Source organism: Eretmochelys imbricata, chromosome 2 (genome assembly GCF_965152235.1).
Source record: "Eretmochelys imbricata isolate rEreImb1 chromosome 2, rEreImb1.hap1, whole genome shotgun sequence".
NCBI lineage: Eukaryota > Metazoa > Chordata > Testudines > Cheloniidae > Eretmochelys > Eretmochelys imbricata.
Window position 1 is genome coordinate 148013464 of NC_135573.1, and position 22230 is coordinate 148035693.

Consider the following 22230-nt stretch of genomic DNA (forward strand, 5'->3'; position numbering starts at 1 on the left):
GAGGAGCTCTATAGAAAGGATGGACTAATGCAGAGGAGAAAGCTGTGGCCATATGAGTAAAGCTTATAAATAAATGTAATCTTCATCATGAAGATGGGAATCACTATGATCAGAAAGTCTGTGATTGGATACAGTCGTTAGAAGTGGGCAGGAAATATGTAACAGAGATATCAAACAAATGTAATATATTCTTCTGCCTGTCTTGTTAAATCCCTGCCAGCTGAGAAACAGCTGGAGAAAATTTCCGACATAAAAAGTTGTTGTGGGCACATCATTTGCAAAATATCAAAACAAAAACTGGTCAGTAATTCTTAAAACACAGCAATTATTATTAATTCTATAAAGGTTATAAATAACCTGATTAGGTCAATTAATCCATGATGGCTTTGAAGTCTTTACAAAGAGCTGGCTCTGTCACTGTCTTCAGAAGCTGCATAGTAGCCTTTGGGATTTTCTTGAATAGCTGCAATTCACCTACAAAGACATTGCAAGAATAAATCACTGTTCAGAGAAATTAACAATCAAAGTATTTGCTAAAATGCTGATATGGTAGAATAAAGTTAACAGTTGATTTTCAGGAAACAAATGTTTCTGTTATTACATTGAAAAGTTATCAGCAAACCTACAAGATACTGGCAAGAAATGCTGTTCTCATTCATTTTACTTTGGGAAAACATTACTGAATAAATAAATTTGAAGTTTTCCTTCCACACACTTGTGAAAACTACCTACACTGTGTCTCAGAATTTCAGCCTGTAAGGCCATGTATTGAATAACTAGGTGCACCAGGGAAAGTGAAAGAGACAATGTCAACTTGAAAAGCTTTATTTTAGAATCTTTCCATTTACTAATTTATTTGCTTATGCTTTTTATTTTGTCCCTAATGTTGTTGTTTGGCACGCAAATTTTCCCAGGCTGGAGTCTGAGACCCACACAAATGCCATCCTAGTATGTATGAGCAGCTTGCCCCATGAAATTGTGCCTAAAGAATGTTGTGGTCTACACAGCTGTTTCTGCTGCTGTGCTTCCTTGGAAGAAGAGATACTGCTACCTGGAAATTCACCCCTGGTGTTGAAACCCACTGGAACTAAGCTAGGTTCTTATCTCCCTTAGGAAAGAAGAAGGAAAACTATATAATGCAATAAGCAGTTTGGAAATGAAGACAATTGATAAGGGAAGGGAAAGTATCAATGAACAGTTTACTGTCAATAGGGGTAAGGACAAAATGAGGAAATGTTTGAAATATAGCAGGAACAAATTAAATCCTATGTCTATTACTAGACAGACATGGTAAAGCTGTCAATAGTGATTCAGGAAGGTAGAAGTGTTCCACAAATATTTGTTTTGTATTTGGAAAGAAGATGGATGATGAATTTATATCTTACAGAGACAAGAAGTATTTTTTCCAATGGTAAGTGTAGGTAGGATGTTAAACAGCAACTACTAAGATTAGATATGTTTAACTCTGCAGGTTAACTGGATAACTTGCACTGAAAAGGTGTTTTTCTGCCCTTCTTCTTTAAACTATCTGAAAATCTCTCAGAGCCATTGATATTGACATTTAACAAATTTTGAAATATTGGGAAAGTTCCAGAAGACTGGGGAAAAAACTGGTTTTGTGCTAATACTTAAAAATAGCAAATGGGCAACTATAGGTCAGTTGTCTTGATACTGAGCCCAGGGAAAATCATGGAAAGGATGATAACATAATTAGAATCGTAGAATATCAGGGTTGGAAGGGACCTCAGGAGGTCATCTAGTCCAACCCCCTGCTCAAAGCAGGACCAGTCCCCAATTTTTGCCCCAAATGGCCCCCTCAAGGATTGAACTCACAACCCTGGGTTTAGCAGGCCAATGCTCAAACCACTGAGCTATCCCTCCCCCCCGAATCATAGACTATCAGGGTTGGAAGGGACTTCAGGAGGTCATCTAGTCCAACCCCCTGCTCAAAGCAGGACCAATCCCCAATTTTTTCCCCAGATCCCTAAATAGCCCCTTCAAGGATTGAACTCACAACCCTGGGTTTAGCAGGCCAATGCTCAAACCACTGAGCTATCCCCGCCATTAATGTCTATCAACATGACTTTATGGAAAGAAGCGTTTATCAAACTAAAGTATCTGTGTTGATATATATACTTAGACTTCTATCTGGCATTTGATGTAGTACTACACAACATTTTGATTAAAATATTAGTGCTACATAAAATCAATGCAGTAAATATAAATGGATTAAAACTTGGTAACTGATCTCAAAAGAGTAATTCTGTATGTGAAATCATCATTAAATAGGGAATTTAAAGTGGGGTCCTGCAAGGATCATCTGTTGATCCAGTGCTACTGAAATATCTTTATCAACTATCTGGACAAAAAATCTTACATTACTGATGGCAAAGTTTACAGATGACACATACATTAGATTAATAAATTCCAAGGCCAGAAGGGACCACTGTGATCATCTACTCTGACCTCCTGTATAACATATGCCAAAACCCCCCCCCCTCAAATAATTCCTTTTGTACTAGGCATATTTAAAAAATATCCAATCTTGATTTAAAAATTGACAGTGATGTAGAATGCACCATGACCCTTGGTAAATTATTCTAATGGTTAATTACCCTCACTGTATTCCTTAATTTCAGTTAATGTGTCTAGCCATATTCAATTTCAAGCCACTGGATCTCGTTATACCTTTGCCTGCTAGGCTGAAGGGCCCATTATAAAATATTTCTTCCCCATATAGGTACTTATCGGTTGTGATCAAATAACTCCTTGGCCTTCCTCTTCTCTTTGTTAAGCTAAATAGATTGAATTCCTTGAGTCTATCACTCTAAGGTGTTTTCTAATCCTTTTATTATTCTCATGGCTCTTCTCTGAAATCTCTCCAATTTATCGTCTTTCCTGAATTGTGAACACCAGAAATGGACACATTATTCCAGCAGCATACTAGTGCCAGATACAGAGGTAAAATAATGTCTTTACTTATATTCGAGACTCCCCTGTTTATGCTCCCAAGCATTTCATTAGCCCTTTAAACCATAGCATCACACTGGGAACTCATGTTCAGCTGATTATCCACCATGACCCCCAAATCTTTTTAAGAAGCACTGCTTCCCAGGATAGAACTCCCATCTTTTAAATATGTCCTACGTTCTTTGTTCCTAGATTTATACACTTACATTTAGCCATATTAAAGCCGATATTGCTTGCTTGTGCCCAGCTTATCAAGCGATCCAGATTGCTCTGAATCAGTGACCTGTCCTCTTAATTATTTACCAGTCCCCCAGTGTTTGTATAGTCTGGAAACTTTATCAGTGATGATTTTATATTCTCTTCCAGATTACTGATGAAAGTGTTAAATAGTGTAGGGCCAAGAACTGATCTCTGCAGGACCCCACTAGCCACACACACACTCAGTGAGGATTCCCTATTTATAATTACATTTTGAGACCTATCAGTTAGCCAGATTTTAATCCATTTAATATGTGCCATGTCAATTTTACACCTTTCTAGTTTTTTAATCAAACTGTCATGTAGTTCAAAGTTAAATACTTTACAGAAGTCTAAGTATATTGCCTCAGTGCTATTACCTTTATCAAACTTGTAATCTCATGAAAAATATATATCGAGTTAGTTTGACAGGCTGTTTCCCATAAACCCACTTTATAATTCTTTACTTATAGAGTCCCCTATCAGCTGCTCCACTATCTGTCTCAGGACTGATTTCAGAACTCCAGGCCCATACCCAGGTTGTCCCATTTACTATTTTTAAATTAATGGAGTAATAAATAATGACAGGTCAGTTCTACAGCCCTATCTGAATCATGTAGCATGGTGGGGTCATTTGAAAAACATACATTTTAATAAACCCAAATGCATTAATCTTTGAACAAATAATGTAGGCCACACAAGATGAGGGACTGTATCTTGGAAAGCAGAGATTCTGAAAGACTTACTGCTAGTGAGTGATGACAAACTGAATATGAGCTCCCAGTGAGATTAAGTGGCTAAGGACTTGTGTACATGAGAAAGTCACACAAGTTTAACTAAGGCTGTGATTTTAACTCATTTAATTAAACTAATACAAACTCTTGTGTGGATATTCTTGTTTCAGTTTTAACCAGAACTATTTCTGTTTAGTTTAAGACTATAAGAAATCTGTTTAAACTAAGCTGAAATAAACCACACAGATTGAAATAAGAGCATTCACTCAGGCATTTGCACCAGTTTAATCAAACTGGTTTAAAAACTGGTAAGTGAAATCAGCACACTTTTCTCAAGCAGACAAGGCTTGAGATAGTAAATGCGATCCTTGGGAACAGAATCCAGAGGAATAAGTATAAGTTGGGAGGTAGCATTACCATTGTACAAAGCATTAGTGAGACTATTACTAAAATACTATGTCCAGCTTGAGTGTCCAGAATGGATGTTGATACATTGGAATAGGTTCTAGAAGAGCTACAAAAGTGATATGAAGTCTGGAAAATCTGCCTTACAGTGAGAGACTTAGGAAGTTCCATCTATCTAACCATAGAAGCTTTAGAAGTGACCTGATTGCAGTCTAAGATGGGGAGAAGACACAGGGCTCTCTAATCTACCAGCTAAAAGGTATAAGGTAAAACGGCTGGAAGCTGAAAATAAAATCATAGAATCATAGAATATCAGGGTTGGAAGGGACCTCAGGAGGTCATCTAGTCCAACCCCCTGCTCAAAGCAGGACCAATCCCCAACTAAATCATCCCAGCCAGTACTTTCTCAAGCGTGACCTTAAAAACTTCTAGGGAAGGAGATTCCACCACCTCCCTAGGTAACGCATTCCAGTGTTTCATCACCCTCCTAGTGAAAAAGTTTTTCCTAATATCCAACCTAAATCTCCCCCACTGCAACTTGAGACCATTACTCCTTGTTCTGTCATCTGCTACCACTGAGAACAGTCTAGAGCCATTCTCTTAGGAACCCCCTTTCAGGTAGTTGAAAGCAGCTATCAAATCCCCGCTCATTCTTCTCTTCTGAAGACTAAACATCCCCAGTTCCCTCAGCCTCTCCTCATAAGTCATGTGTTCCAGTCCCCTAATAATTTTTGTTGCCCTCCGCTGGACTCTTTCCAATTTTTCCACATCCTTCTTGTAGCATGGGGCCCAAAACTGGACATAGTACTCCAGATGAGGCCTCACCAATGTTGAATAGAGGGGAACGATCACATCCCTCGATCTGCTGGCAATGCCCCTACTTATACATCCCAAAATGCCACTGGCCTTCTTGGCTACAAGGGCACACCGTTGACTCATATCCAACTTCTCGTCCACTGTCACCCCTAGGTCCTTTTCTGCAGAACTGCTGCCGAGCCATTCGGTCCCTAGTCTGTAGCGGTGCACTGGATTCTTCCATCCTAAGTGTAGGACTCTGAACTTGTCCTTGTTGAACCTCATCAGATTTCTTTTGGCCCAATCCTCCAATTTGTCTAGGTCCCTCTGTATCCTATTCCTACCCTCCAGCGTATCTACCATCCCTCCCAGTTTAGTGTCATCTGCAAACTTGCTGAGGGTGCAATCCACACCATCCTCCAGATCAGTTATGAAGATATGGAACAAAACCGGCCCCAGGACCGACCCCTGGGGCACTCCAGTTGATATCGGCTACCAACTAGACATGGAGCCATTGATCACTACCCGTTGAGCCCGACAATCTAGCCAGCTTTCTATCCACCTTATAGTCCATTCATCCAGCCCATACTTCTTTAACTTGCTGGCAAGAATACTGTGGGAGACCGTGTCAAAAGCTTTGCTAAAGTCAAGGAACAACATGTCCACTGCTTTCCCTTCATCCACAGAGCCAGTTATCTCGTCATAGAAGGCAATTAGATTAGTCAAGCATGACTTGCCCTTGGTGAATCCATGCTGACTGTTCCTGATCACTTTCCTCTCCTCTAAGTGCTTCAGAATTGATTCCTTGAGGACCTGCTCCATGATTTTTCCAGGGACTGAGGTGAGGCTGACTGGCCTGTAGTTCCCAGGATTCTCCTTCTTCCCTTTTTTAAAGATGGGCACTACATTAGCCTTTTCCCAGTCATCTGGGACCTCCCCCAATCGCCATGAGTTTTCAAAGATAATGGCCAATGGCTCTGCAATCACATCCACCAACTCCTTAAGCACGCTCGGATGCAATACATCCGGCCCCTGGACTTGTGCTCGTCCAGCTTTTCTAAATAGTCCTGAAGCACCTCTTTCTCCACAGAGGGCTGGTCACCTTCTCCCCATGCTGTGCTGCCCAGTGCAGTAGTCTGGGCGCTGACCTTGTTCATGAAGACAGAGGCAAAAAAAGCATTGAGTACATTAGCTTTTTCCACATCCTCTGTCACTAGGTTGCCTCCCTCGTTCAGTAAGGGGCCCACACTTTCCTTGACTTTCTTCTTGTTGCTAACATACCTGAAGAAACCCTTCTTGTTACTCTTAACATCTATTGCTAGCTGCAACTCCAGGTGTGATTTGGCCTTCCTGATTTCACTCCTGCAAGCCCGAGCAATATTTTTATACTCATCCCCGGTCATTTGTCCAATCTTCCACTTCTTGTAAGCTTCTTTTTTGTATTTAAGAGCAGCAAGGATTTCACTGTTAAGCCAAGCTGGTCGCCTGCCATACTTACTATTCTTTCTACACGTTGGGATGGTTTGTCCCTGTAACCTCAATAAGGATTCTTTAAAATACAGCCAGCTCTCCTCGACTCCTTTCCCCCTCATGTTATTCTCTCAGGGGATCTTGCCCATCAGTTCCCTGAGGGAGTCAAAGTCTGCTTTTCTGAAGTCCAGGGTCCGTATTCTGCTGCTCTCCTTTCTTCCTTGTGTTAGGATCCTGAACTCGACCATTTCATGGTCACTGCCTCCCAGGTTCCCAACTACTTTTGCTTCCCCTACTAATTCTTCCCGGTTTGTGAGCAGCAGGTCAAGAAGAGCTCTGCCCCTAGTTGGTTCCTCCAGCACTTGCACCAGGAAATTGTTCCCTACATTTTCCAAAAACTTCCTGGATTGCCTGTGCACCGCTGTTTTACTCTCCCAGCAGATATCAGGGTGATTGAAGTCTCCCATGAGAACCACGGCCTGCGATCTTGTAACTTCTGCGAGTTGCCGGAAGAAAGCCTCATCCACCTCATCCCCCTGATCTGGTGGTCTATAGTAGACTCACACCATGACATCACCCTTGTTGCTCACACTTCTAAACATAATCCAGAGACTCTCAAGTTTTTCTGCAGTTTCATACTTGAGCTCTGAGCAGTCATACTGCTCTCTTACATATAGGGCATCTCCCCCACCTTTTCTGCTCTGCCTGTCCTTCCTGAACAGCTTATATCCATCCATGACAGTACTTCAGTCATGTGAGTTATCCAACCAAGTCTCTGTTATTCCAATCACATCATAATTCCTTGACTGTGCCAGGACTTCCCTGCTTGTTTCCCAGGCTTCGTGCATTTGTATATAGCCACTTGAGGTAACCTGCTGATCATTCCTCTTTCTCAGTATGAGGCAGGAGCCCTCCCTTCTCATGTGCTCCTGCTCGTGCCTCCTCCCTGTATCCCACTTCCCCACTTACCTCAGGGCTTTGGTCTCTTTCCCCCGGTGAACCTAGTTTAAAGCCCTCCTCACTAGGTTAGCCAGCCTGCTTGCGAAGATGCTCTTCCCTCTCTTCGTTAGGTGGAGTCCGTCTCTGCCTAGCACTCCTTCTTGGAACACCATCCCATGGTGAAAGAATCCAAAGCCTTCACTCCGACACCACCTGCGTAACCATTCCTTGACTTCCACAATTCGACGGTCTCTACCCAGGCCTTTTCCTTCCACAGGGAGGATGGACGAGAACACCACTTGCACCTCAAACTCCTTTATCCTTCTTCCCAGAGCCACGTAGTCCGCAGTGATCCGCTCAAGGTCATTCTTGGCAGTATCATGGGTGCTCACGTGAAGAAGCAGGAAGGGGTAGCGATCTGAGGGCTTGATGAGTCTCGGCAGTCTCTCCGTCACATCGCGAATCTTAGCTCCTGGCAAGCAGCAGACTTCTCGGTTTTCCTGGTTGGGGCAGCAGATAGATGACTCAGTCCCCCTTAGGAGAGAATCCCTGACCACCACCACCCGCCTCCTTCTCTTGGGTGCCTCCTTCTCTCAGAATAGACAAATTCTGACTAGAAATAAGGCACACTTTTTTTTATAGTGATGGTAATTAACCATTGAAATAACTTACCTTCAGATCTGGTGGATTCTGTATGTCTTGAAGACTTTAAAACAAATCTGGAAGTCTTTTTAAAATATACACTCGAGTTAAATATCTGACAGGAAAACTAATCTCACTTTGAGGTTTCTAGTGTGTTAGAGAGAGAAATTATTCCTAAAATTAGATATTATATCTATACTATCTATACTATCCCCCAGGTTGACAGTGTCCCTTTCAAGACAGAGTAACAAGCCTAATTTTGAATTTCTCTGCCTTTGTGGGGTATGAAATACAATAATAGTCAGATAAGTGACTATATTTATATATGGCTCCTTCTTGCTGGGAGATGTACTTCCTATAGATATCCCACTTCACAGTTGCTTATTTAAAAGTAGTAATAATTTTTTTTTAATTTTAGTCCTATTATCATTGCCGAGCCCATAGCAGCAAGAGAGAGTAATATGAATTTTTTTTGTCTTGTGCATTATCCACAGAATTAGTAACTAAAGGCTTACCTATGCTGTGCTGCAGTGCAGATTACATGAATATGATTACAGAATGCCCCAAAGTGTTGTGCTGTAACTGCCTTGTGTGGACACTTCTGGCATGAACTAAAAGGTACTTAGTTCACATTAACATAGTACTGTTTGAAAGACTACAGTAAAAGACAGTTACCTTTTCTGTAACTGGTGTTCTTCGAGATGTGTTGCTCGTCTATTCCACAATAGGTGTGCATGCTCGCCATGTGCACCAGTGCTGGAAGTTTTTCCCCTAGCAGTACCCATAGGGGGGAGCGCCCCACCACGGCGCCTGCCTGGCATGGCAGAAGGGGAGCTGTGCTCCCCCCACTGTCATTTCCTTCTTGCCAGGCAACTCCGAGAGAGGGGAAGAAGGGTGGGATGTGGAATAGCCATGAGCAACACATCTCGAAGAATACCAGTTACAGAAAAGGTAACTGTCTTTTCTTCTTCGAGTGATTGCTCGTGTGTATTCCACAACAGGTGATTCCAAGCTATATCTGTTGGAGGTGGGTAGGAGTTCACAAGTTCTCAGGACAGAATACCGCCCTCCGAACCTGGCAACATCCCTGGCCTGGGAGACAATCGCATAGTGTGAGGTGAACGTGTGAACTGAAGACCACGTGGCGGCCCTACAAATGTCCTGGATGGGGACATGGGCTACGAAGGCAGCTGACAAGGCCTGCACCCGAGTCAAGTGTACCCTCACAATGGGTGGCGGGGGAACCCCCGCCAGCTCACAACAGGAACAGATGAGTGGAAATCGGCTCAGCCGAGGTGACAAACAATTGCAAAGACTTTCTGAATGGCTTGGTCCGCTTGAGGTAGAAAGCCAGAGCTTGCTCACATCGAGTGTGTGGAGATGGTGTTCCTCACTAGTCGTGTGAGGCTTGGGTCAGAGGACTGGCAGAAAAACGTCCTGACCCATGTGGTAGGCGGAAACCACCTTCGGGAAGAATGCGGGGTGTGGGCGGAGCTGGACCTTGTCCTTATGAAAAACTGTACATGGCAGTTCAGAGGTTAGGGCCCTGAGCTCCGAGACCCACCCAGCCAACGTGATAGCTACCAGGAAGGCCACCTTCCATGAGAGGTGAGACCAGGAACACGTGGCCAGTGGTTCAAACGGGGCCCCCGTGAGATGAGCCAGCACAAAGTTTAGGTCCCCCTGTGGAATCAGGGGCTTGGAATATGGGTAGAGATGGTCCAAATCCTTAAGGAACTAGTTGGTCACAGCATGGGAAAACACTGTGTGTCCTTGCACCAGGGGATGAAAGCCAATATAGCCGCCAAGTGCACCCTGACTGATGAGGGTGCCAGTCCCTAAACCCTCAGGTAGAGGAGGTAATCAAGGATAAGCTGGATCAGGGTGGCCGTGAGGGAAACACCCTGGCCTGCTGCCCACCTTGAAAACCGAGACCACTTCGCCACATAGGAGCGGTGAGTTGAGGGCTGTCTACTTTTGAGGAGGACGTGCTGAACCTGTTCCGAGCACGTCCTTTCCTCGCCACTTAGCCACTGAGCAGCCACGCTGTGAGGTGAAGTGTTGCTAGGTTGGGATGGAGGAGGTGACCCTGGTCCTGAGAGAGCAGGTCCGGGTGGAGTGGCTACCGCCAGCCCTGAGAGGGTACTGTACCAGTGCTGCCGGGGCCACACCGGAGTAACTAGGAGGACCCTGGCTTTGTCTGTCTTTATTTTCTCCAGGGCCCTACTGATCAGAGGGAATGGGGGAATGGTGTAGAAGAGCTGGCCAGACCACGACAGGGGAAAGGCATCAGAGATAGCGCCCTTCCCTACCCCCCCAGGAGCAGAACCGGGGGCATTGTCGCTTCTGCCGGGTTGCAAATAGGTCTACCTGGGGAGTACCCCACCTTTGGAAGAGCTGGTGAGCCACTTCTGGGTGTAGAGACCACTCGTGCTGAGAGGAAAAATCCCTGTTCAAGTGATCCGCCCTCACATGCCGGGCACCTGGCAGGTGGAAGGCTTTTAGTTAGATGTTGTGGTCTATACAGAAGTCCCACAGACTGAGGGCTTCGTGGCAGAGGGCAGAGGATCAGGCCCCACCTTGCCGCTTGATACAGAACATCGCGGCTGTGTTGTCTGTGACAACCCTGACTACCTTGCCCTCCAGGTGCAAGCAGAAGGCCATACACACCAGTCGCATCGCCTTGAGTTCCTTGACATTTATATGAAGGGGTAGGTCTTGTAGAGACCACAGGCCTGGGCTCTGAAAGTTCCCCACATGGGCCGCACAATCCAGGTCCGACGCGTCGGACACCAGTTCCAAAGACAGGGCCCTGTCCCTGAACGGGACCCCTTGGAGCATGTTGTTTGGGACTGACTACCACCGCAGGGAGGTGATCACTGAGTTCAGCATGGTGAGGACTTTTTGTCCATTCTGTCCGTGGCCAGGGAGAACTGCGAGGCCAGACAGAGCTGGAGGGGCCTCATTCTGAGTCTGGTGTGACAGATCACATATGTGCACGCAGACATGTGACCCAGCAGTTGCAGGCAAATCCTGGCTGTCATCACCGGAAACCTTGTGACCACATCGATGAGCCCTTTCAGGGTCTTGAACCTGTCTGGTGGGAGAGAGGCCCTGGCCGACGTCGCGTCCAGTAGCGCCCCAATAAACTCTGTGCATTGGACCTGGACTAACATGGACTTGGTATTGTTTATCAACAGGCCCAGGGCAGTACATGTGGACAGCAGGCGTGCCACATGATCCCTCACCTGCAACCTTTGGGAGGTGCCTTTGACTAGCCAGTCATCCAGATATGGGAATATTTGGACCCCCTGGCGTCTGAGGTAGGCCACTACCACTGCCATACACTTTGTAAAGACCCTGGGGGCGGTGGACAGACCAAACGGTAGGACCGTTAATTAGCAGTGACTGTCCCACCATGAAACAGAGGAAGTGTCTGTGCCCCTCGAATATGTGGATGTGGAAGTACGCGTCCTGTAGATCGAGGGCAGCGTACCAGTCCCCGGGATCCATGGAGGGGATGATGGAGGCCAGGGAAACCATGTGGAACTTGAGTTTTACCATGTAGTGGTTCAGGCCTCACAGGTCCATGGTGGGCCTGAGCCCCGCTTTGGGATAAGGAAATACCAGGAGTAATACCCCCTGCCCAGGAACTCCTTGGGCACCACCTCTATAGCTTCTAGGTAGAGGAGCTGCCCCATCTCCTGCTTGAGCAGGGCCTTGTGAGAGGGGTCCCCTGGAAGGGATGGCGGCGGAGGGTGGTTGGGCGGGGAGGAGGTAAACTGAAGGGTGTAACCTCAGGAGATGGTGTTGAGGATCCATCGGTCCGAGGTGAGCCTCGGGGACCATTCTGGGAGGAAAGCACACAACCGATTGGAGAAAAGGTGCTTTATTGGGGGTAGGTCCCTGCTGAGAATTGGCAGGGTACCCCCGAGCGTCCCGTCAAAAGCGCCTTTTGCCTGCCTGCTTTCCCTTAGAAGACCCAGGCTGGGGGGCTGACCGGGATTGCCATTGCAGGCTCTTTCTATAGCCCCACTGCTTTTTGTGGGTGGCCTCGTACTTTGGGAGGGTGGCCTGGGCTGGAGCCTGCTGAGGCTTGAACTTGGGTTTTGCCGGAGGAGGGACATAGAGGCCCAAGGCCTAGAGGGTCGTGCGGGAGTCTTTCATGCCATGCAGCCTTGTGTCTGTTTCCTCAGCAAACAGAGCCTTCCCGTTGAAAGGGAGATCCTGCACTGACAGCTGCGCCTTGCTGGAGAGCCCAGAGAGCAGAAGCCATGACGACTGTCTCATGGACACCACTGTGGCCATGGACCATTCAGCCATGTCTGCTGCATCCAAAGCGGCCTACAGGGATGCCCTTGCGGCCGCCATTCCTTCCTCCACGAGCATCTCAAACTCCTTCTTACTGCGCTCCTGGAGGGAGTCCTCAAACTTGGGGAGGGATTCCCAGAGGTTAAACTCGGAGTGACCCAGGAGAGCCTGATGGTTTGCTACTAGTAGCTGGAAGCTTGATGACGAATGAACTTTTCTCCAGAAAGTATCCAGCCTCCAAGTGTCTTTGTTCTTGGGGGTCGAGGCTGGTTGCCCCTGCCGCTCCCTTTGGTTGACCAACTCGACCACCAAGGAGTTGGGCGCCAGGTGGGTATACAGATACTCGTGTTCCTTCGTGCGTACCAAGTACTTGCGCTCCGCCTTTTTAGAGATGGGAGCCAACGAGGCTGGTGTTTTGCCACAGGGTAGTTGAAATTCTTGCCACCCCTTCATGGAGCGGCAAGGCCACCCTCCCCGGTGCTGAAGAGGAGAGCACATTGAACAGGGAGTCTGCGGGCCCTTCCATCTCCTCAGCCTGGGAGTGGAAGCTCACTGCCACACTTTTTAGGAGGGCTTGGTGAACCTGGTAGTCCTCCTGCGGTATAGAGGAGGGCAGGGCCACAATCAGCTCCTCCGGATGGGGCGAAGCCGGTACAGTGCTTTGGGTATTGTCCGGCACCGGAGGATCCACCACCTGGTCAGACTCCGGGCACGGTACTGAGGACACAGGTCCCACCGACCTTTTTTCTGGCAGTCTAAAGATGGACGCCGACGGTGCTTCCGAGGCCCCGGCCACCGAGCGAGCCGCCATGGGGGGCTGCGCTGGAGGCCACGGTGCTCACTGGTACCACTGGACTAGCCATGATGTTTGGTGCCACTGCGCTTGCTGCGGCACCAATGGGGTCAGCTGTTTGCGCTGGCTAGCTTGGCCTGTAGATGGGCGCCTGCGAGGGGAGTCCAGGCTGGTGTATGATCAGCTGCTGCCTCTGGACCGGGAGTATTGGCGGTGCTGGGACCTATGTCAGCCACGGGACCACAATCCTGATGCGGAGGAGCGGCGCTGACAGTAGTAGCTGCTCTACGAACGACCTCGATGGGCGGATCCACGTTGGCGAGGCGCTGGTGATCGATGCCCGGGACTACAGTGCCTTGGCGGAGACTTGGAATGGGAGTCCGAGCAGGAACGGCGTCAACGATCATGCCATGACCGAAGGCGGTATCTCCTGCGAGATGAGGACAGTTGGTGACATCCGCCATGGTCCTGTCGATATTCGCTTTGCAAAGACGAGCGGTGCCGGGAGTCCCGGTTGGACAGCATGCATCCAGACAATCTGGCTGGTGTCGAGGGCGATCCACATGGACTGAGCCCTGAATGGTCACTGGGTTATGAGCGGTGTCGGGAATGTTCCCTCGACCGACACCGGTACCGGGCCAGTGGCGACTGCGATGATCCCAGCGGCGGCTTGGATCATGAGTGTGTGGCCCACATCGGCGTAGCTCTGGGCACTGGCATGGACATGACGTCCCTGGCTGCCTGGAGGGCTTTGGTCATAGATGGCATCCGGACATCCGGAGAGACTGGCTCCGAAGGGGCCGGGCTACTCCACTCAACATGAGTTGGAGGCCTAGGGCCCAATGAGGATCGAGGACTACCCGACATGGGCCTAGCCTCTGCCCCAGACGTCCCTCAGTGCCGTTGTGAAGAGGGAGTCTTCCCGGTCCTCTTGGCGTGCCCCAGGGATGGGGAGCAGTGCCGACTGCACGATGGTTCTGGAGGGTCTCATGTAACAACGCTGCGGTGCCAGGTACCAGTTTGGAGTGGCGTGCCGGGTTTGGGGCCAGCGCCGACTCCATCAGGATAGGCTGGAGCCTAATGTCCCTTTCTTTTTTAGTCCAGGGCTTGAAAGCCTTGCAGATCTTGCACCTTTTGCTGATATGGGCTTCTCCCAAGCAGCGCAGACAATCTGCGTGCAGGTTGCTCCTTGGCATAGAGCACCTACAATAGCCGCACGACTTAAAGCATGCCCCAGCCCAGGCTCAATGACTAACTAAACTAACTGAATTAGCTAACTAACTATAGGTATTACTGAACAAACGATGAGTTCTGGGGACAAGCTGCAGCAAAGCTGGAGCTGAGCAGTTCCAACACACCTTCACTGGGGGCAAGAAGGAACTGAGGGTGGGGGGAGCGCAGCCCGCCTTATACTCCACCAGGCAGGCACCGCAGGGCGGCACTCCCCGCTACGGGTACTGCTAGGGGAGAAACTTCCAGTACCGGTGCACGTGGTGAGCATGCACACCTATTGTGGCATACACATGAGCAATCACTCGAAGAAGAACGTTTACTACGTACCTTTTCATTCACACCAGCAGTGTTCATATGGACAGTTAGAGAACAATACTTTGGTGCATTCTGCAATTCACACCTGTAGTCATATGTAGACATAGCCTAAATTCTTATCACATAAAACTTACCTCAAGGCATTCAGATTTACACACCTTAATTGCACCTTAACTACACACACAAATTCCTCTGGGAAAATAACACTTTCTGGTGATGATGCAGTAACCAGAAAACACAGCTTGACATTCAGACTCCAGTTGGTACATTTGCAAGATAGACAACTCTTTAGAAAAAAAAATCAAAACCAGAGAACATACATACCTGTAAAAACAGGTTTTACTGCTCATGTTATTGTGGAATAGAATTTACTCATTCCTCAAACACATGAACTGAGCAAACTTGATACAGAATTCATTGAGGGACAATGAATGTGGAACACTATTTTTTAAAAAAAGAGTCACATTTCAGAACAGAACTTTAATTTAATCATTAATTTGGGTTTTTTGGCAATTTACTTTTAGTTTCACTTTTAAATTATGATTAAAAACAAAAACAGAGAAGGCAATATTGCCAACCCGAGAAGTCCAAAAATCATGAGTCAGCCCTCCTCAAAGTCATAAGATTTTTTTTATAAAAAGATTTAATCATATTTTTTGTTTGTCATCTGGCTTTTGAATTCTCCTTGCCCTCTCTCTCTGTGTGTGTGATGCAATTATAATGTTGTCAACTCTCACAAATGTTTAGTGAGTAAGATGATTTTTTCCCCTCTGCAGAAGTTCTTTCTGGAGGACCCTATCAAGATCAGCTCACCAGTCCCTACTGTGCTAGGAATTGTTCATACACATAGTTAGGCCTGGTTCACAGACACACAGATTTTGTACCAGTTTAACCAGTTTAACTGTTGTGACAAAGCTCCGAGCCTGTATTGGTGGGTCCCGCACTTTTGGGCTCTCAATGTGACCTCCCTTTCTTAAGGGTCACAGCCTACCGAGCTACTTTCATCATAGACCAGAATGGGAGATGGGGAGGGGGAATACCCCACAGTCTCTGATGCTCCTTTGAGCTTAGTAGGCGCAGTTCGGCCTCCTGCCTGGACCAAGGCCTGCTTCCCTTCTCAAGGGAGTCTCTGTAGAGCACAGGGGGGAACCCGGGCCCACTCTCTACTCCGGGTTCCAGCCCAGGGACCCTAATGGTAGCAACTCTTGGTGGCTTCCTCTTCACCCATGGAGCTGCTTTGATTTCCTGGACCACTTCCCCCGGTCCCCTTTTTCTAGCTTCACCCTTAGCTCAGCTCCTTTCACCTGGGGGCCTTTTTGAGGGAACTGGAAGGAGAGCTTTTAAAGCAGTTGTCAAGTTTCCTTCCCCACTCTGAACTCTAGGGTACAGATGTAGGGACCTGCATGAAAACCTCCTAAGCATACTTTTACCATCTTAGGTGAAAACTTCCCCAAGGTACAAACTATTTTACCTTTTGCCCTTGGACTTATCACTGCCACCACCAAACGTCTAACGGGCGGAGGGATAGCTCAGTGGTTTGAGCTTTGGCCTGCTAAACCCAGGGTTGTGAGTTCAATCCTTGAGGGGGCCATTTAGGGATATAGGGCAAAAATTGGGGATTGGTCCTGCTTTGAGGAGGGGGTTGGACTAGATGACCTCTTGAGGTCCCTTCCAACCCTGATATTCTATGGATTCTATGATATAATTTGGAAAGAGTCCGTTTGGAAACGTCTTTCCCCCCAAATCCTCCCAAACGTTATCCCCCCTTTTCTGGGGAAGGTTTGATAAAAATCCTCACCAATTTGCATAGGTGAACACAGACTCAAACCCTTGGATCTTAAGAACAATGAAAAAGCATTCAGTTTCTTAAAAGAAGAATTTTAATAGAAGAAAAAGTAAAAAGAATCACCTGTGTAAAATCAGGATGGTAAATATCTTACAGGGTAATTAGATTCAAAACATAGAGAATCCCTCTCGGCAAAACCTTAAGTTACAAAAAGACACAAAAACAGGAATATCCATTCCATTCAGCACAGCTTATTTTCTCTGCCATTTAAAGAAATCAGAATCTAACGCATAATCTAGCTAGATTACTTACTAAGTTCTAAGACTCCATTCCTGTTCTATCCCCGGCAAAAGCATCACACAGAGAGAGAGGCTTTGTTTCTCCCTCCCCCCAGCTTTTGAAAGTATCTTGTCTCCTCATTGGTCATTTTGGTCAGGTGCCAGTGAGGTTATCCTAGCTTCTTAACCCTTTACAGGTGAAAGGGTTTTTCCTCTGGCCAGGAGGGATTTTAAAGGTGTTTACCCTTTCCTTTATATTTATGACACACCCCACAAATCATAGATAGGGTGAAACGCTGGCTGGGATTTCTTCCTGGAGCTCTAGGAAAAAACAGAGTTAATAAGACACATGCACCTCTAAATATACTACCAAGTATACGAAGACTAATAATATTTTCCACATCTCACGGACGATTTTAACCAGTTGATTCTGGGAAACTTTCATAGAAGAGTGTATCAGCCACTTTGTTAGAAGCTCCTGAGATGTGTTGGATGTCGAAATCAAAATCTTGGAGAGCTAAACTCCACCGAATAAGTTTTTTGTTATTTCCCGTGGTGGTATGAAGCCACCGTAGCGCAGCATGGTCAGTTTGCAGGTGGAAACACCATCCCCAAACACATGGGCATAGCTTTTCCAGAGCGTAGACAATGGCGTGACATTCTCTTTCACGGACTGTCCAGTTGCTTTCCCTCTCAGACAGCTTCTTGCTGAGAAAAACTACAGCGTGGAATTCTTGATCTGGTCCTTCCTGCATTAAAACTGCTCCCACACCACACTCGGACGCATCTGTGGTTACTAGGAACGGGTCAAAGTCTGAGGCCCTTAGTACAGGGTGAGACATGAGTGTCGCTTTAAACTGGTTAAAGGCCTTCTGACATTCTTCGGTCCACTGAACGGCATTTGGCTGCTTCTTTTTGGTTAGGTCTGTCAGTGGGGCGGTGATTTGGCTGTACTGTGGTACGAAACGTCTGTAATAACCGGCCAAGCCTAAGAAAGATTGAACCTGTTTCTTTGACTTTGGGACACTTTGGATAGCATCCACTTCGGCCTGTAGGGCGTTGATAGTTCCTTGACCCACCTGGTGTCCAAGGTAAGTCACTCTGTTTAGGCCTATTTGACACTTCTTAGCCTTAACAGTTAGTCCTGCCTCCCTTATGCGCTCAAAGACTTTTTGTAGATGTTCCAGGTGTTCTGCCCAGGAATCCGAAAATATGGCCACATCGTCAAGGTAGGCGACTGCATATTCTCCTAATCCTGCTAGGAGACCATCTACAAGTCTTTGGAAGGTGGCGGGTGCATTCTGCAGTCCGAAAGGGAGTATATTAAATTCATACAGCCCGACATGTGTGTGGAAGGCTGACCTTTCCTTGGCGGATTCATCTAGCGGTACCTGCCAGTACCCCTTGGTTAAGTCCAAGGTAGAGGTGAACTGGGCCCGCCCCAGTTTCTCTAATAGTTCATCTGTGCATGGCATTGGATAGTTGTCTGGGTGAGTTACAGCATTTAGCTTACGGTAGTCCACGCAAAAACTTATCTCCCCATCTGGTTTGGGAATTAGAACCACTGGAGATGCCCATGCACTGCCAGAGAGGCGGATTACACCCATCTGTAACATATCCAGGATCTCCAGTTCTACAGCAGTTTTAGCTTGAGGAGACACCCAGTAAGGTTGGACTTTAATTGGGTGAGCATTACCTGTGTCAATGGAGTGGTATGCCCATTCAGTCAGTCCTGGAGTGGTTGAGAATGTTGGCACGTAGCTAGTGCACAGCTCCTGGATCTGCTGTCGCTGCATACGCCCAAGGGTCATGGAGAGGTTCACCTCTTCCATGCCACCAGCACTTTTCCCTTCATAGTAGACACCTTCAGGTCACTCAGCACCATCTCCTCCCTGGGCTGTAAACTGACAAACCTTTAATTGTATACCTTAGGCTTTTGGTTGGAGGTGGGGAATGCTATGAGATAATTAACAGCTCCCAGGCACTCCTGGACCGTGAATGGCCCTTCCCATGACACTTCCATTTTATGGGGCCTGGAGAGCCTTTAAGACCATGACCTGGTCCCCTACTTCGAAGGAACGCTCTCTGGCATGTTTATCATACCAGGCTTTTTGCTCTTTTTGAGCATTCTGCAGGTTTTCTTTCACAAGGGCTACAGAGGTTTGGAGGGTGTTTTGTAGGTTGGTTACAAAGTCCAGAATGTTAGTTCCTGGAGAAGGTGTAAATCCCTCCCATTGCTGCTTCACCAATTGTAATGGCCCCTTACCCTCGTGGCCATATACAACTTCAAATGGTGAAAACCCTAAACTAGGATGTGGTACAGCTGTGTAGGCAAAGAGCAACTGCTGCAACACTAGGTCCCAATCATTGGAGTGCTCGTTTACGAATTTACGTACCATGGCCCCCAAAGTTCCATTAAACTTCTCCACCAGGCCATTTGTTTGATGGTGGTAAGGAGTGGCAACCAAGGGATTTACCCCCATGAGCTTCCCAAAGGTTTTCCATAGTTCCTGCCAGGAAATTAGTTCCTGCATCTGTGAGGATGTTGGAGGGCCAACCTACCATGGCAAAAATGTCTGCTAGTGCCTGACACACACTTTTAGCCCTGGTGTTGCTTAGAGCTACTGCTTCCGGCCATTGGGTGGCAAAATCCATGAAAGTCAGTATGTACTGCTTTCTTCTGGGTGTCTTTTTCGGAAAAGGACCCAGAATATCCACAGCTACTCGCTGATATGGAACTTCAATGATGGGGAGTGGCTGGAGAGGGGCTTTGACCTGGTCTTGGGGTTTTCCCACTCTTTGGCATACCTCACAAGACCGGACATAGGTAGAAACATCCTTGCCCATTCCCTCCCAGTGGAATGACCTCCCCAAATGGTCTTTGGTCCTGTTCGCCCCAGCAAGGCCACTAGGATGATCGTGGGGGCTAAGCTCAAGAGCTTGGCCCGGTACTTTGTTGGCACTACCAACTGTCTCTGAGGATGCCAGTCTTCCTGGTATCCACCAGAAAGAGTTTCCTTGTATAAAAATCCTCTTTCTACAACAAACCTGGATCGATTAGAAGAGCTGAGAGGTGGTGGGTTGCTCCGTGCTGCCGTCCAAGCTCTCTGGAGGCTTTCATCTGCTTCCTGTTTGGTCTGGAACTGTTCTCTTGATGCTGGAGACATCAGTTCCTCATTGGATTGTGGACCTAGGCTTGGTCCCTCTGGAAGTGATGTAGGGGACGGGACTGTTTCCGTTGACTGTGAACCGCCACACTATGTTACTTAGGGATTTGAAGTTTTTGCCCATAGAGCTATCCTAGTACAAAGCCCTCAGTGGACTCATTTATACCAGTAAAAAAGGTGCCTTATCATAGAATCATAGAATACCAGGGTTGGAAGGGACCTCAGGAGGTCATCTAGTCCAACCCCCTGCTCAAAAGCAGGACCAATCCCCAATTAAATCATCCCAGCCAGGGCTTTGTCAAGCCTGACTTTAAAAACTTCTAGGGAAGGAGATTCCACCCCTCCCTAGGCAATGCATTCCAGTGTTTCACCGCCCTCCTAGTGAAAAAGTTTTTCCTAATATCCAAACTAAACCTCCCCCACTGCAACTTGAGACCATTACTCCTTGTCCTGTCCTCTTCTACCACTGAGAATAGTCTAGAACCATCCTCTCTGGAACTACCTCTCAGGTAGTTGAAAGCAGCTATCAAATCCCCCCTCATTCTTCTCTTCTGCAGACTAAACAATCCCAGTTCCCTCAGCCTCTCCTCATAAGTCATGTGTTCCAGACCCCTAATCATTTTTGTTGCCCTTCGCTGGACTCTCTCCAATTTATCCACATCCTTCTTGTAGTGTGGGGCCCAAAACTGGACACAGTACTCCAGATGAGGCCTCACCAATGTCGAATAGAGGGGGACGATCACGTCCCTCGATCTGCTCGCTATGCCCCTACTTATACATCCCAAAATGCCATTGGCCTTCTTGGCAACAAGGCAACTCATATCCAGCTTCTCGTCCACTGTCACCCCTAGGTCCTTTTCCGCAGAACCGCTGCCTAGCCATTAGGTCCCTAGTCTGTAGCTGTGCATTGGGTTCTTCCGTCCTAAGTGCAGGACCCTGCACTTATCCTTATTGAACCTCATCAGATTTCTTTTGGCCCAATCCTCCAATTTGTCTAGGTCCCTCTGTATCCTATCCCTGCCCTCCAGCGTATCTACCACTCCTCCCAGTTTAGTATCATCCGCAAATTTGCTGAGAGTGCAATCCACACCATCCTCCAGATCATTTATGAAGATATTGAACAAAACAAAACCAGGACCGACCCCTGGGGCACTCCACTTGACACCGGCTGCCAACTAGACATGGAGCCATTGATCACTACCCGTTGAGCCCGACAATCTAGCCAACTTTCTACCCACCTTATAGTGCATTCATCCAGCCCGTACTTCTTTAACTTGCTGACAAGAATACTGTGGGAGACAGTGTCAAAAGCTTTGCTAAAGTCAAGAAACAATACATCCACTGCTTTCCCTTCATCCACAGAACCAGTAATCTCATCATAGAAGACGATTAGATTAGTCAGGCATGACCTTCCCTTGGTGAATCCATGCTGACTGTTCCTGATCACTTTCCTCTCCTCTAAGTGCTTCAGGATTGATTCTTTGAGGACCTGCTCCATGATTTTTCTGGGGACTGAAGTGAGGCTGACTGGCCTGTAGTTCCCAGGATCCTCCTCCTTCCCTTTTTTAAATATTGGCACTACATTAGCCTTTTTCCAGTCATCCGGGACTTCCCCCGTTCGCCACGAGTTTTCAAAGATAATGGCCAATGGCTCTGCAATCACAGCCACCAGTTCCTTTAGCACTCTCGGATGCAACTCGTCCGGCCCCATGGACTTGTGCACGTGCAGCTTTTCTAAATAGTCCCTAACCAATATAGCTTAATCTCCTTTCACACACAGGAATAGCTATATAGGTGTAAGCACATTTATACCAGCATCCACACTAGGATGTGCTTCTTTAACTGTACCAGTATAGTCAAAATGACACTGCTTTTGTGTTCAGATAAGACCCAAGATATGGTCCCTGACCAGAAGAACTTACAACCTACTGCAAAGAATGGTAGTGAGTTTGATGTCAGACTCCTGAAACTCATCTCATATACGAGCTGCCAAACATTCATTGGATGGGAACAACTTTTAATCCCTGCTGAGCTGAGCAGGATTCAAAACCAGTGACCTATAATTGAGAGGCCCATTGGCAATGCCCTAATATTAACGCTACACCTGTGAGAATGAGGCTTGCTTTCTGGAAAGATATAATAAATGTATGTTTAC

The 22230-nt window shown here is 47.0% G+C and overlaps 1 protein-coding gene across 1 annotated transcript in view; it reads right to left on the reverse strand.

Annotated features, from left to right (window-relative positions):
* Positions 1-268: 268 nt before the first annotated feature.
* Positions 269-22230, reverse strand: part of TERT (telomerase reverse transcriptase) — a 130360-nt gene continuing 108398 nt past the window's right edge. Inside the window, exon 16 of the mRNA XM_077810834.1 lies at positions 269-474. Within this exon, the coding sequence (XP_077666960.1) occupies positions 371-474 (104 nt within the window). The 3' untranslated portion in view covers positions 269-370. The remainder of the gene's footprint in view (positions 475-22230) is intronic.